This window comes from Elephas maximus, chromosome 8 (assembly GCF_024166365.1).
Source record: "Elephas maximus indicus isolate mEleMax1 chromosome 8, mEleMax1 primary haplotype, whole genome shotgun sequence".
In the NCBI taxonomy this organism is placed as follows: domain Eukaryota; kingdom Metazoa; phylum Chordata; class Mammalia; order Proboscidea; family Elephantidae; genus Elephas; species Elephas maximus.
The window spans coordinates 25,716,782-25,730,589 of record NC_064826.1 but is presented as its reverse complement, the minus strand read 5'-3'; the positions used below and the strand labels follow the sequence as shown (position 1 = coordinate 25,730,589).

The window sequence follows — 13,808 nt, the reverse complement described above, 5'->3', positions numbered from 1 at the left end:
TCTGATTTGAACAAACTTCTCACTAAACAAAGATTAGTAGCAATCACCCATCTACGCCCAAATACGTGATTATCACAGCTTTTCGACATTTAAGGTATAATGGTTTTGTTGTTTGGGTTTGTAAGGGTTTTAAAATATTGACGAATTAAGTACTTTGAGTTATATTTCAAGTAATACGTCAAAGTATCGTATTATGCATAGGCTGCAAATAGTCAGAAAAGCTAAAATGTCAAGTACAATACGTTGGAAGAGTTTAGCAAAGCGTATAAAAATTAAGACTAAAAAAACCCACTCCGTTTCAAGTGTGTAAAAATAAATCGCATCCATTCGTGGGAATCCAGTGACTTTTTTCTTTTTTTTGGTCTTAGTTAGTGGGTACGTACTGCACCCGCCACAACACCTTGGAAAGTAGGTCCTGGTAGACACTGAGGAATATCCAACCAGGTAAATACATCAGGGTGATGAGGCCCATGAAATTGAGCGGGTAGTGTGAGTAGTCCCAGGAACAAGCCCCGCACGTGCGGAGTCCCAGGCCCCAGGTCAACTCCCACGCGTAGATGACGAGTACATAGATGGGGACCCGCTTCCAGGTGCTCCAGCCGCGGCTGCAGTGCAGGTGGAAGTAGAACTTTTCCACCACGAAGCTGCAGCTGCCGTACATAAAGAAGGACCAGAGCGACGTGTGGCCGCTGGCTGCCCCGTCCCCCTGCCCCAGCACGTTGAAGAAGAAGGTGAAGAATATCTCGTCCAGAAAGCCGTGCATTCCGAAGAAGAGAAAACGGAGCAGGTCCGGCAGCCCCTGCCTGGGGGCTCCTCCGGCGCCCCTGGGCCCGCGGGGTCTTCGCCGCCGGCCCCCGGCCGCCGCCAGGGCCCGGGCGCCGGGAAGGGCGGGAGGCGCGCTCGGCTGCTGAGGCTGCTGCTGCTGCTGCTGCTGCTGCTGCCGGCGGTACCGCAGGCGCAGGAAGCGCTTCAGGAACACTTGGCAGTGGTAGAGCGCCAGCACGTACTGCAGCGCCAGGTCCAGCGCCCCCGGCGCCGCCGCGCCCCCCGGCCCGCTGCCCAGGCTCAGCAGCAGCGCCTGGCCCGCCAGGGTCTGCAAGCCCACGTGAGCCGAGGGGTAGAGCAGGAAATTGAAGACGAAGGCGCTGGGGCAGCCCCGCTGCTGCAGGTAGACCTTCTCCAGGGCGAAGTGGGTGAGCGAGTGCAGCACGCAGCGGTAGGGCGAGGAGAAGCCCAGCATGCGGAGGTCCGGGCTGCGCGCGAAGCGCCGCGCCGAGGATACGAGCACGTCCAGGGTGATGCCGTGCATTCCGTAGAAGTAGAGGCGCATCCAGGTGGGCAGCGCGGCGCCCTCGGCCGGCGCGTCAGCAGCGGACAGCGGCCCGGGGCTGCCGGCCTCCGCCTGGTCTCCGGGCCGCCGCGCCGAGCCGCCCCGCCGCGCCAGCCCCTCGCCGTCCGCGGCGCCGCCCGCCATGGGCTCGGAGGTTGCCGGGCGCCCGAGTCCGTGCGGCCGCCGCCGCCACCGCGTGCGCGGAGCCGTGGGGCCGAGGGGCCAAGCTCCGCGCCGCCTCCCGGCCGCTGCCAACTCCCGGGGGGCGCTCAGGGAGCTCCGTCCCGGCGCGGCTTGGCGGCAGCGGGAGCTGGCGCGCTCGGGGGACGCGCGGCCGCCGGGCTCCTGGAGTTGCCCCGCCGCGGCCCCGCGCGCCTGTCTTTCCAGGCTGAGGCGAGGCGCTCACCCTGCGCGGCCTAATAGGCGCCGCGGCCCGGCGAGGGGAGGCGGCGCCGGGGCTGCGGGGAGAAAGGCGGAGGCTGGTACTAACCCCATCCCTCTCGGTCCGGCCCCGCCGCCTGTGCCGCAAGCTCGGGCAGCGTAACGCCAGCGCAACGCCCCCTCCCCAGGCCTTCTCCGCGGTCTCGGCCGCTCCCGCCTTTGCAGCCCCCGGCCCGTCTGGCCCCCCGCGCCAACTCCCGCGGGGTCGGCCGTGGAAGGCCAGCCCTGCTTCTCCGCTCCGCCTCCCCCCGCTTGGCACCCGGTCCCCAACCGTGGGGCGGGGGGTCGGGGGCGGCTGCTAGGCGGAGACGCGGAGCGCGGAGCCACCTAACAGGTGTGACTGGGAACGGATGGGCATCCCCGGGATCGGGGAACCCAGCTAGGGCCTGGCGGGCAGAGACGATGGCCGAGTGCCACAGACCGGAGCCCGGGCCCGGGACCAAACTACAGTGCTATATATTTAACGCTGTTATTCAGAGCCAGCGTTGTCCCAGTGGCAGAGTCAACACGAGACTCCGCGCCTATCGGTGCCAGCGTTACCCTGCATCCGACGCGCTGCCCCGGGGTCTCATCCACTTTCTCCATCACTTTTCCTGAACAGTGCGCTCGCTTGTTAGTTTACTGGGGACCAAGGACAGAGATTCGAAGTCCCCCAGAATGTATTATAGCCAGCGGAGTCGGGGTGGGGGGAAGAAGAAATGCGTTGCTGATTTTATCTGAGAACAGTGCTTTTTCTCAGCCTGGCACACCCCAGTGAGGCTTTTTCTTCCTGCAGAACTAGGTCATCCCAGAAGTGGAGAGTGAATAGAGGGCGAAGATTCCCCTTCCTCCCCGCCCCCAGAGGTGGAAAGGGAGGGAGTCCCAAATTTTGGTGTATTGGACACCACCATTTCTCTAGTTTTGAATCAGGCTTAGAATTGGAAGGAGCTTTCGAACCCCACACCCGCCTCCCCCAAATCACATGTATAGGCAGAAACTAGATAGTTCTGATCTGTAAGGAGTTCAGATTCTCCCTGGATGGAAGGCCTTCTGGGGAGTTTTTTTTTTTTTTTTTTCTGGAGAAGAAACTTTCAAAGGTAGACTCTTCATTTCTAAGGCCGCCTCCTCCTCACTCTCTCCAGTTACTTGTCTTAACCCCTTACTTTACAGTCTGTGGCAGTTGTCTGTGAATGAGGTAAGGCAAAGAAAAAAGAGTAGGGTGAGAAGAAAAATGGTTAAAATGATATCACCACTTGTATAAGGTCAAAGTCCCGGCTTAGTTTTTAGCTCAGCATGGTGTTGATTTGCAGACTTCTTTGGCTATTGCCAGAAGTTAGTGGATGGAGGTTTCTAGGCCAGGAACAGAAGCGCAGGTAGCAGGCTCATCAAACCTCTTGCTAAAAGACGCAGGATTGCTTGCTCAAGTGCCTGGCAAGTACAAAGATGAGAAATAATAATGTAAACATATTTTCTTGAGCAACTGCTATATACAAGATGCTGTGTCTACAGTAAGCCCTGGTGGCACAGTGGTTAAGTGCTCAGCTACTACTAACTGAAAGGTTGGTGGTTTGAACCCATCAGCCTGCTCTGCAGGAGAAAGATGTGGCAGTCTGCTCTTATAAAGATTATAGCCTAGGAACCCTATGGGGCAGTTCTAGTCTGTCCTATAAGAGTGCTATGAGTTGGAGTCAACTCGATGGCAACAGGTTTGGTTTTGGGTTTGGTGCCAACAGAAGGAAATAAGATGTGCTTTGTCTTTAAGAAATGTATCACCTAGTTGAAAGGATGTAACACTCTAAGGTACCTGTGTAAAACCTACGGAAAGCCTAAAAACCCCTTGCCATTGAGTTGATTGCAACTCATGGCAACCCTGCTTTACAGAGTAGAGCTGCTCCATAGTTTTCTTGGCTATAATCCTTACGGAAGTAGATTGTCAGAACTTTCTTCCATGGTGTCGCTGGGGCAAACCACCAACCTTTAGGTTAGATGTTGAGTGCAAACCATTTGCACTACTCAGGGACCTTAAGGCCTACTTAATTATGATTATTATTATTGATAATAACTAATTATGATAGGTTAGTGCCCTGTACCAAATGAAGTGTTTCCTTGAGTTATTTTTTTTATTAAATAAACTTGATCTCAGGCCCGATTTATCAGATAATTAAAAACAAATGCAGACTTTCTCTGCAATTGCTATTCAGGCAGGAGAAAGCGCTTCACCATAATAGCATAAATGTAGTCATTCAAACATGCATACACTAAGATTGCTAGATTGTTTGACTTGTTTTCAAATAGTAAGTTCAACCTCAAGGGCCAAAATCTTCTATTTACTCTATTTTTTTCTTAAAAACCGAACACCTTGAAAGGTTTAATTCTATAGTCCAGTGTAGAATTCATCCCAGAGAGCACAGGAAAATCTTCTGGATTAAAAAAAAAAAAAAATAGAGCTTTGTTTCCATACTTTTAATCCCAGCACTCAGGAAGTTTCTGTTTTGTGTACCTTATGTGGGGCAGTGGCTGAGCATCCAGCTGCTTAAAGGTCAGCAGTTCAGATCCACCAGCAGCTCCTTGGAAGCCCTATGGGACAGTCCTGCTCTGGCCTATAGAGTCACTATGAGTTGGAATTGATGACAACGGGTTTAGTTTCGGTTTATGTATTTTCTAAACTACATAATAGGGTACACACAAAATATATACATAGGGTTATATCATACAAAGTATGATAAATTTTCTAATGGGTAATATACAATGGAATGTTTGGGGCTTATACTCCAGTCAGTAGAGTGCTCTGCCACGTGAGGAGACTACTGAAAATCTTCTCGTTCTTCTGGGTCACTTTCTGAAATTGTCGTTAGGTGCTGTCGAGTCAGTTCTGACTCATAGCGACCCTGTGTACAACAGAACAAAACACTGCCTGGTCCTGCGCCATCCTCATGGTTGTTGTTATGTTTGAGCCCATTGTTGCAGCCACTGTCAGTCCATCTTGTTGAGGGTCTCCTTCTCTTTCACTGACCCTCTACTTTACCACGCATGATATCCTTCTCCAGAGACTGAACTCTCCTGGCAACGTGTCCAAAGTATGTGCCATCTTTGCTTCTAAGGAGCATTCTGGGTGTATTTCCCATTTTTCTTAGAAGTGATGCAAAGTAGAAACGAACACCTACTAAGCCGTAGTAGAAAGTGCAGCTATTATTTGTTATTCTATCCATGTTGCTTTTATATTTTCATTGTGGCCTCTCAGTTATGCCACTTCCAAATGTAAGAGAGGCTAACTTTAAAAAAAGAGTTTGTGAAAAAACACGAGACAAAGTGCAAGAAAAATGCTCTCTATATAACTTGTCTTTAATTTGTTTTACTTGTCTCATTTTTAAAAATCAGCATTTTCTACCATTCTGAAAAGCATTGTATTATGTATTTCCGGAAGTGATGACATCAATTTATTTTCTGCTTTATCTTCTGATCGTCCTTTTTATTTCAAATGCTTTATTTGTACATTTCCAAAAAGATGCTTTTTGCTTTTCAAACTGCAGAATGGTCTTAATGTTCTCTGGTGGTTTTATAATAAAAATCTTCATATTGGCACAGCTATGAACATAAAAGGGTTAAAAGTGTTTTTGTGCTAGTCTTTATTGCTAAGATTAGGTTGCAAAGATACAATTGTAAACCCAGCAACTTTTAGGGAGCTGGTGAGGCTGAGGTTGAGGGGAGTTTAAAAGTAGGAAACAAGAAAGTACTAAGAAATAGGGTCAGTTTGAGAGTCCTTAGGTTTGGGGGCAGTCATTCCAAGAATACTTCAGAGCATTGTTCCCCCGTGGACAATACAGGCTTCTTCGCCCTCAGGGGCTAAGAAGCTGTCTGGGCAACCACGCCTGTAGAGCTGTAATAATTCATGTGGAGCCTTACTGGGCTGGCCAGATTGGCCATAAAGCGGTGTAGCTTGTAGAGCCCGAGTAGTCAGTGTAACAGAGGAGGTTTGAGAATTAGTAGCGGCGTCCTTTGAAGGACTGTGATCGTCTCTAGTAAATTGTTGCCTAGTGGCTATAGGTATAGGTCTGTAATCCTTTAAAAGGATGGAATGCCTGAGACCTTTCATCGCACACCAAAAGAACAAAAAGAAAGTATGCCAGGAACGCAGCATTAAAAAAGCTTAAGGGGAGTTCAGTAGGATAAGGCATGAATGTAATGATAGAGAAAGCGTCATAAAGGAACAGCCATATCAGCAGTAGATATAAGAATTTTCCTTAAGGCTTAGATACACCACACACGCACACACACACACACACACCATAATAACTGTATTGAGAAGTCTTGCACTTGTTGAATATTGGCTCCCTAAAAATACCACCAAAATAACCCGAACGCAGACCTCAGCCAAAGAACACAGGTTATGAGGTAGAAGTCAAATCTCGTGTGGTTCTGGAGCCTGCCTCATTGTTCCATTTATGGAGCACCTACCACAATCCAGGCACTGTGCTGTGAACTGAGGATGCAAAGCCGAATTCCACATGGATCCTGTCCTTGGGGGACCACAGTTTAGGCTACAGTATGAGTTTTTAATCATGAGAACAAGATGGTAAATCCTGGGTAGAGGAGGTATACACACAGTACGGGCAGGCATGGTGCTCTGGAGAGATCTGATGGGTTTCCAGTGTACAAGGACACCCAGGTCCCATCCTCATTAACAGGAACCAGCGACCGACTTCCTTTATGTGCAGAGAAGGACAGAGCACTTGGTGGTCGTTTGTCCACCTTAACCCTGGTGTCTTGTCTCCATAGTCACAGTCCTCTGTGGAGGCAGGGAGGGAGGAAGTAGGCAGGGCTGAGTGGAATTTATTGGCTAACAGCATAAGAAAGGCCTTTCCTCTTGCAGCACAGAGTAAAGTAAAATTGCTCAATCCACATCTGCTCTTGGAGCAAGGTAATAATTTCATAGTTTAACACCTAGTTATTGCACCATTTATTTTTCCAGGCATTATTTTATTCTTAGTCCATCTTGTGACAACAGGGCTATATTTATAGTCCGTAATGAGGTAAAACCAGAAAATGTGATTTGCTAAAATTCACACACCCCGTTAGTGGCAGAGCTGTCTCTCATTTAGAATCTAAAAACTCCTTTCTCCAGACCACATTACCTCTCTTAAAAAAGTCTCCTGCCCAATGAGAGGTTCTTCATGTCCACCTTTGCTGGGTGAAGCAAGCTCACAGTCCAGGGCTCAGAATCTGTTGCTGGTGAGTCGATTCCAACACATAATGACCCTACCCTGGCGGTATAGTGGTTAAGAGCTATGACTGCTAACCAAAACATCAGCAGTTCAAATCCACCAGATGCTCCTTGAAGACCCTATGGTGCAGTTCTACTCTGTCCCGTAGGGTCACTATGAGTTGGGCTCTAAACAGAATAGTCATTTTCTGTAAAATCCAAGAAAACATGACTACCATAACTCTTGCTTTAAGTAAATGTATCTATTAAAAAATATTTATATTAAATACTAACTTGTGTTATTTTGAATGATATACCTTTTTCTATCCCTCCATATATGAAATTCCATTGCTCATCTCTCCGTCTTAAACATGTCTTCCTTCCTGCCTTTCCTTCCTCCCACATTCCTTTTTTCCTTCCATACTATTTAATACATAAAAACATTTTTTTGTGACAGATATGCCACAGCCCAAGCAAGGGCTTTACCCACAAGAAGCTCATGGCCTAATGGGAAGGCAGATAAGTAAATAGTGACCACGAAACTAAATAATAAATACAATGACAGAGAAAAAGCACCATGTGTATGTATGCGCACAAGAAAGAGGCGTGACTCCTACTGGGAGAAGGTTGTCTGTTAGGGCCATCCTGTTCTCCCAGTATACTAACATTGACTCTTTAATAGCTCCCAACTCCATGCTCATCAGTTGTTATAGCCTACTACCTACTATCGCCTTTAATACATTTTCATAACTCTGGTGGTGTAGTGGTTAAGTGCTACAGCTGCTAACCAAAAGATCAGCAGTTTGAATCCATCAGGTGCTCCTTGGAAACTCTATGGGGTGGTTCTACTGTGTTCTGTAGGGTCACTATGAGTTGAAATTGACTCGACGGCGACGGGTTTTATTATTTCCTTCCCAGTTCCAATGCTATGAACCTCATTCAGACTTTTATGAGCTCTGCCAGGACTGTAACACCCTTGATATCCCCAGTTCTAGTTTCTTGACTCTCCTCCAACCTGTCTTGCCCATTGCTATCAATCGCTTTAAAGATTTTTTTTACCCTGGTCAAAAATCTAAAGTATTTCTATGACTTATGGCAGAAAACTCAAACTCTGGCTTAATAATCAAGATCTACTTTTTCCATTCTTATTTCTTCTGCTCATCTTCAAGAACTCTCTGGCACCCCTTCCCCGAGTGGGCAAATCCTATTCACTCTTCAAGGCCTGTTCATATTGATACTTTCCATAAAGCTGGGCCTGACTGCCCCTACCTGTCGTATTCCCTGTTTTGGTGTGTCACCCTTGACAGTTCATCATGCAATACTTTTATTGCTAGCTTGCATTTTTCACATTTATGTTTTGTTTTGTGGAAAGCTCTTATGAGTCACTAATACTGTTTGCATCTCTTGTAGCTCCTAGCCCAGAAAATTGCACAAAGAGGAGATCATTCATCTTCTGCGGAATCTGATGTTGATTTAAGTTAGCTGCTATTTGGTCAATGCTAGAGCTCCCCTGATTAGCTTATATGACAATGCAATCCAGTCATGTTGACAGGAACTAGGTCATGTGTATCTCCCCTACCCTTTCACACAGTGGTTTAATAACTCATGCTGAGAATGTCTAACTGGACTCCAGACAACCCCTTCTTCCATTTCCTCATCTTTTCCTCCTTCCAAAGAATTCCAGTGAGGGGAACATCCCTTTCTTTTCCAGTACCAGACTGTATAAGTACTTTTATCTTTTAACTCAAGGAGCCCTGGTGGTGCAATGGTTAAGAGCTCAGTTGTTCACCAAAAGGTTGGCAGTTTGAACCCACCATATGCTCCACAGAAGAAAAGACTGGCGATCTGCCCCATAAAGATTTCAGCCTAGGAAACCCTATGGGGAAATTCTACTCTGTCCTATAGGGTTACTATGAGTAAGAATCAACTCAACAGCACACCACAGCATCTCTCTCTGAGCAGATATGTGAAAATTTGCATTTGTTCACATACATTCTCACAGTTGGAATATTTGTTTATTTTACAAAAGTGTTCTCCCTAGTAGGCAAATCCTTATAGTAGAATTCTTTGGGATTGCAGACTTTTCTAATACATTAAATATATTGTTCAAGTTACAACTATTTTGAATATAATGTGGCATAAAGTGAGATCCTATTCATGTTAAAGGTTTAAAATCATTATTAGGAGCCAGGATAAACAGATAGCAAGTGAATAGGTTAGAGTTTGTGTGTAACATCCTTAGTTTTTTTTGCTTTAACACTGAGTTTCAATAACAGTATTAGAATACCAGGGGTATTTCACAGCAGGGATCCAGGCTTAGTAAATACTGTTATGTGTAGGCACTTTTTTTTTTTTACTTGATAGTTTACAAAGAGCTTTCATATTCTTTGTCTCACTGACTCCTTGCAAGCAAGAAGGCAAGAAGTACCAACTGACAGGGAAATTTTAAAATAGGGAAGTTGTATTTCAAGAGTTAAAATAACTGGTAGGCAAGAAATATCATTTACTGGCAGAGAAATTCTAAAATACAGAAACTGTAATTCAAAAGTTAAAATAACTTGCTTGAGATCACATGATATAAAAGGCTGTGTAGAGATAAAAATCTCCTTCTGACAGCCACCCATGCTCCCTCCTTGGGCAATCAATTGTATTAGTTTCTTGGCTGTTCATCCAGAGATATTCCACACATACACACACCAATAGAAGCCTCATCTGCATCTTTTACACCAATGGTTACACACAATATACATTGTGCATTTTATTTTCTCACTTATTAATAAAGTTTAGAAATCATTCCACATCTATACATAAATAACTCATTCTCGCTTTTTCCTTTAAACAGCTAACCAGTATTGCATTTTTTTTTTTTTTTTTTGGATGAATCGTTGTTTATCTAAGTAGGCCCTTACTGGTGGACATTTAAATTGTTTCAAATCTATTATCATGATAAAAGATGCTACAATATATAACAACCTTGAACAGAAGTCCTTTCATTCATGTGGGAATATTATGGTAAGGATAAATTCCTGGAAGTGAAGCTGTTAGGTGAAATAGTATGTACCTGTGTAATTTTGATAGATACTGGCAATTTGTTCTCATAAATTGCATCAGTTTGCACTCCCACCAGCAATTATGAAAGGGCCTATTTCCACACACTCTCTCGCCAACATGATATCCTATTACAATTTTTGATATTTGCCAATCTGATAGGCTAAAAAAAAAATCGTATCTCATTATAGTTTTAATTTTTAATTATTGTATTACAAGTGCAATGGGCATTGTATCATATATAAAACCAAAAACCAAACCTGTTGTCATGGAGTCTATTCCAACTCGAAACACCCTTATAGGACAGAGTATAACTGCCCAGAGGACTTCCAAGGCTATAATCTTTATGGAAGCAGACTGCCACATCTTTCTTCCATGGAGCTGCTGGTGGGTTCGAACTGCTGACCTTTTGGTTAGCAGCTGAGCACTTAACCACTGTGCCACCAGGGCTCCTTTGTATTATACATAGAAGAGCTATTTGGCATTTTTCTTTTGCTCATATCCCTTCCCTTTAGGTTGATCTTCTTCTTTTTATTGGTCAACAGCAGTTCTTACTTATTAGGGAAATTGCTCTTTGCCTAATTTGAGGCCTTTTGAGTCTCAACTTTATGTCCTTGTTACTACAAGAAACAAACAGAACGTCATTTCTAATGATAGTGGCTTCAGAACTTCCAAGCCTTCTGCATTATTTATCTATTTGCTTTTTGTTTGTTTATGCTCTGCTTTGTTACTGTCCCCATAAGGTTACTGCTTCCTGGTAATTAGCTTACAATTTTAAGGAATTTCCACTTCCCTCTGATTTTCCTTATTTCTAAAGTATTTTTAGGATACTGTCCTGAAGTCCACTGAGAATAACCTTATGTCTGAGAGTGTGCCTCCTTACTAGGTGGCATTTCCCTTATTTGAAACATTTTGCCTCAATATCCTGAAAAATTTAACTTCCTCTAAACCACCGGGAGTCTCTGGGTGGTACAAACAGTTAACATGCTCAGCTGCTAACCAAAAGATTAACGGTTTGGGCCCACTCGGAGGCACCTTAAAAGAAAGGCCTGGCTATCTACTTCTGAAAAATAAGCATTGGATAACCCTGTGGAGCACAGTTCTACTCTGACACACACGGCGTCGCCATGAGTTGGAATCAACTCTATGGCAACTGGTTTTTAAACCACCTTTAAAATTCCACAGTAGAATAGATCCATCCCCCCCTTTTTTTTTTTTAATCTAAGCATTTTGGGCAGCAGAGAAGTGTGTGTGATAGCAAGCTGTAGTCCCTGGTCTCCCTAATCCTCCTCCTTAACTCGTGGCAGCTGTCCTGTTCGGAACTTAACCTCTCCAGGATGGCACACCCCTTCCCGTCTCTGATCCCTGGGTCTGTCCCTGAAAGGAAACTACTGGACTGCTCTTTCCCATGCCCTTCTCATCCACAGATGAATTTCAGTGGATTATGGCTGGCCAAACACAAAATCTGAAAACATAAAGAACAGATTGTAATTGACAAATCCTTTGTTTTCAGGTTATTCATGTGGCCTTTCAGCAATAACACAAAGATCCCTCTGTCTTTGAAAAAGAAAGAACCTCTTAACTCACCAAGCGTTTAAGTCTACTCAAATATGGTGGGTAGGCTAATGTGTGAATCCTGGCCTGGCACAAAGGAGGTGCTGTGAAGACGTCTTTCTTAAGCCACATATGCAGCTAAATTTGCAACCAACAAGTGGTGCTTAGGTAAAAGATTGAGAAGAATTAAAGAGTGTTCAAAGATTTGCAGTGGGAATAATTCAAAAGCTTGGAAATTAAGACTGTAAAAATTATAAGGACCTAAGTTTTTTGTTTTTTTTTTTTTAAGGTTATTTAGCCTGGAAAAGAGAAGTCTCCAGAGTTCTTTAATAAGGAGCTTCCGGGTCATAAAATAAACACTGAAAGGATGGTGCCTATGTGGTCTTCATCTCAGAATAAGAGAAAGTGAGCACCTAAGACATCAGGAAGAATATAGGTTAGAAATAAAGCTAATACTTTGGGCAGGCTCTTCATTTAAAAATAAGACTGTGTACTTTATGTATCTTATACTTCAATAAAACATTAAAGATGGATTTTGATCTGTGTGGGGCGGCATTAGAATGGTTAGAGGACTGGGTGGTTTCCTCAGGTTTAGTGGTAATGAGCATGAACTCTGCCATCAGATTGACAAAAGCAAACCTGTTGCTGTTGAGTAGATTCTGACTCATAGTGGCCCTATAGGACAGAGTAGAACTGCCCCGTAGGGTTTCCCAAGCTGTCGTCTTTACGGAAGCAGACAGCTACATCTTTCTCCCATGGAGCAGCTTGTGGCTTCCAACCACCAACATTTTGGTTAGCAGCTGAAGGCTTAACCACTGCACCACCAGGGCTCCTTCTGCCATCAGATTTCTTGCCTTCAAATCCTAGCTCTATTATTTCTTGTTTGAATGACCTTGGGTAAACCTCTCTTCCAGCTTCTGTTAACCACATTTCTCACTTTCCAAAATAGAAATAATGATAATCTCCACTTCTAGTGCTGTAATGAGAACCTGATGACATAATGTATGTGTCTTAGTTATGATTTGGTTGTTTTAAAAGTCAGAAGATCCAACTATCAATATATTGGCATCAGTCCCAGGAGATGTCTGGGGCTGGTGTGGCGCTACGCGGTTCCTGGCATCCAGGTATTTTTCTAATCTGGTTGTTTACTGTGTATGACTTCCATTCCCCTAACCATCTGGCCACCATCTACATTCTAGTTATCAGAAAGATTAGGAAAAGTCTTTTTCTTAAGAACACTCCTGGAAGCCTCACTCCCACTTCTGTCCCATTGGTCAGAACTTTGTTGTGTGTCCAAACCTAGCCACAACGGAGCTGGGAAGCATAGTCTTTATTCCAGGTGGCAGGATGTCCAGCCATAAATCAGACGTTCTGTTAGTATAGAAGAAAGGGATTATAGTTGCCGAGGGAGAACAGCTATTTCAAAACAGCTAGCAGTTTCTGCCATAGTGTGCAAGGTATATAGCACAGAATCTGGCAATAGAGGGAAGCTCTTGTGATTGTTATCATTGCAAACTCAGATCTCATTGCAGCCCATCAGCTGTTTTCATCTGGATGTTCCACAGCCACGATCAACTTAATTTTCTACAAATGAAGTCATTATATCCTTCTTTATTCCACCCCTTCCATCATGCACCCACTTAGAGCACATTGGCAATGTATTTTGTGTTCTTAGTCCTGGAAACCCTGGTGGCATAGTGGCTAAGTGCTACAGCTGCTAACCATAGAGGTTGGCAGTTCAAATCTACCAGGCAGTCTGTGGAAACTCTATGGGGCAGTTCTACTCTGTCCTGTAGGGTCGCTATGAGCCGGAATCGACTCCACAGCAGTGGGCTTGGTTTTTTAGTCTTGGATAATGGCCTTACCACCCATCCTCACTGGAGTCTTCCTCTACCACCCCTTCTGCTTTCTTCACTACAACTAATCAGTTTCAAAGACCTGTGAGTTCTACTCAGAAAATTTCCCTCCAATACAGCCTCTTGTCCCTACCCTTCCTACTCATTACTGTACCTTCACAACTCTTGAGAATGGTTCACAAGACCCTTCACAGTCTGCCTCCACTTTATCTGTTCACTCCAACACATGCTATAACCTTGATACCTCATGTTAAAGTGGTGAGAAGCAAATATTTCATCTGATAGAAACTATTAAATGGTAGCATGATTGTTATAAGCAAACTGCAAATAAAATACTTATCTATTTAATAACATATTAATAAAGAATAACACGTATTTTTAACAAAAATTGTCATGAAAA

General features: G+C 44.7%; 1 protein-coding gene across 1 annotated transcript; it reads right to left on the bottom strand.

The window, feature by feature from the left end:
- Positions 1-259: 259 nt before the first annotated feature.
- TMEM229A (transmembrane protein 229A) lies at positions 260-1,474 on the bottom strand. Its single transcript, XM_049894039.1, has one exon. It carries the CDS (start codon positions 1,472-1,474, stop codon positions 365-367), a length of 1,110 nt encoding a protein of 369 aa, XP_049749996.1. The 3' UTR covers positions 260-364.
- Between the last annotated feature and the right edge of the window lie 12,334 nt (positions 1,475-13,808).

Coding starts and splice junctions, on each gene's coding strand:
- TMEM229A (XM_049894039.1), bottom strand. CDS start 1,474: ATGGCGGGCGGCGCCGCGGACGGCGAGGGGCTGGCGCGGCGGGGCGGC.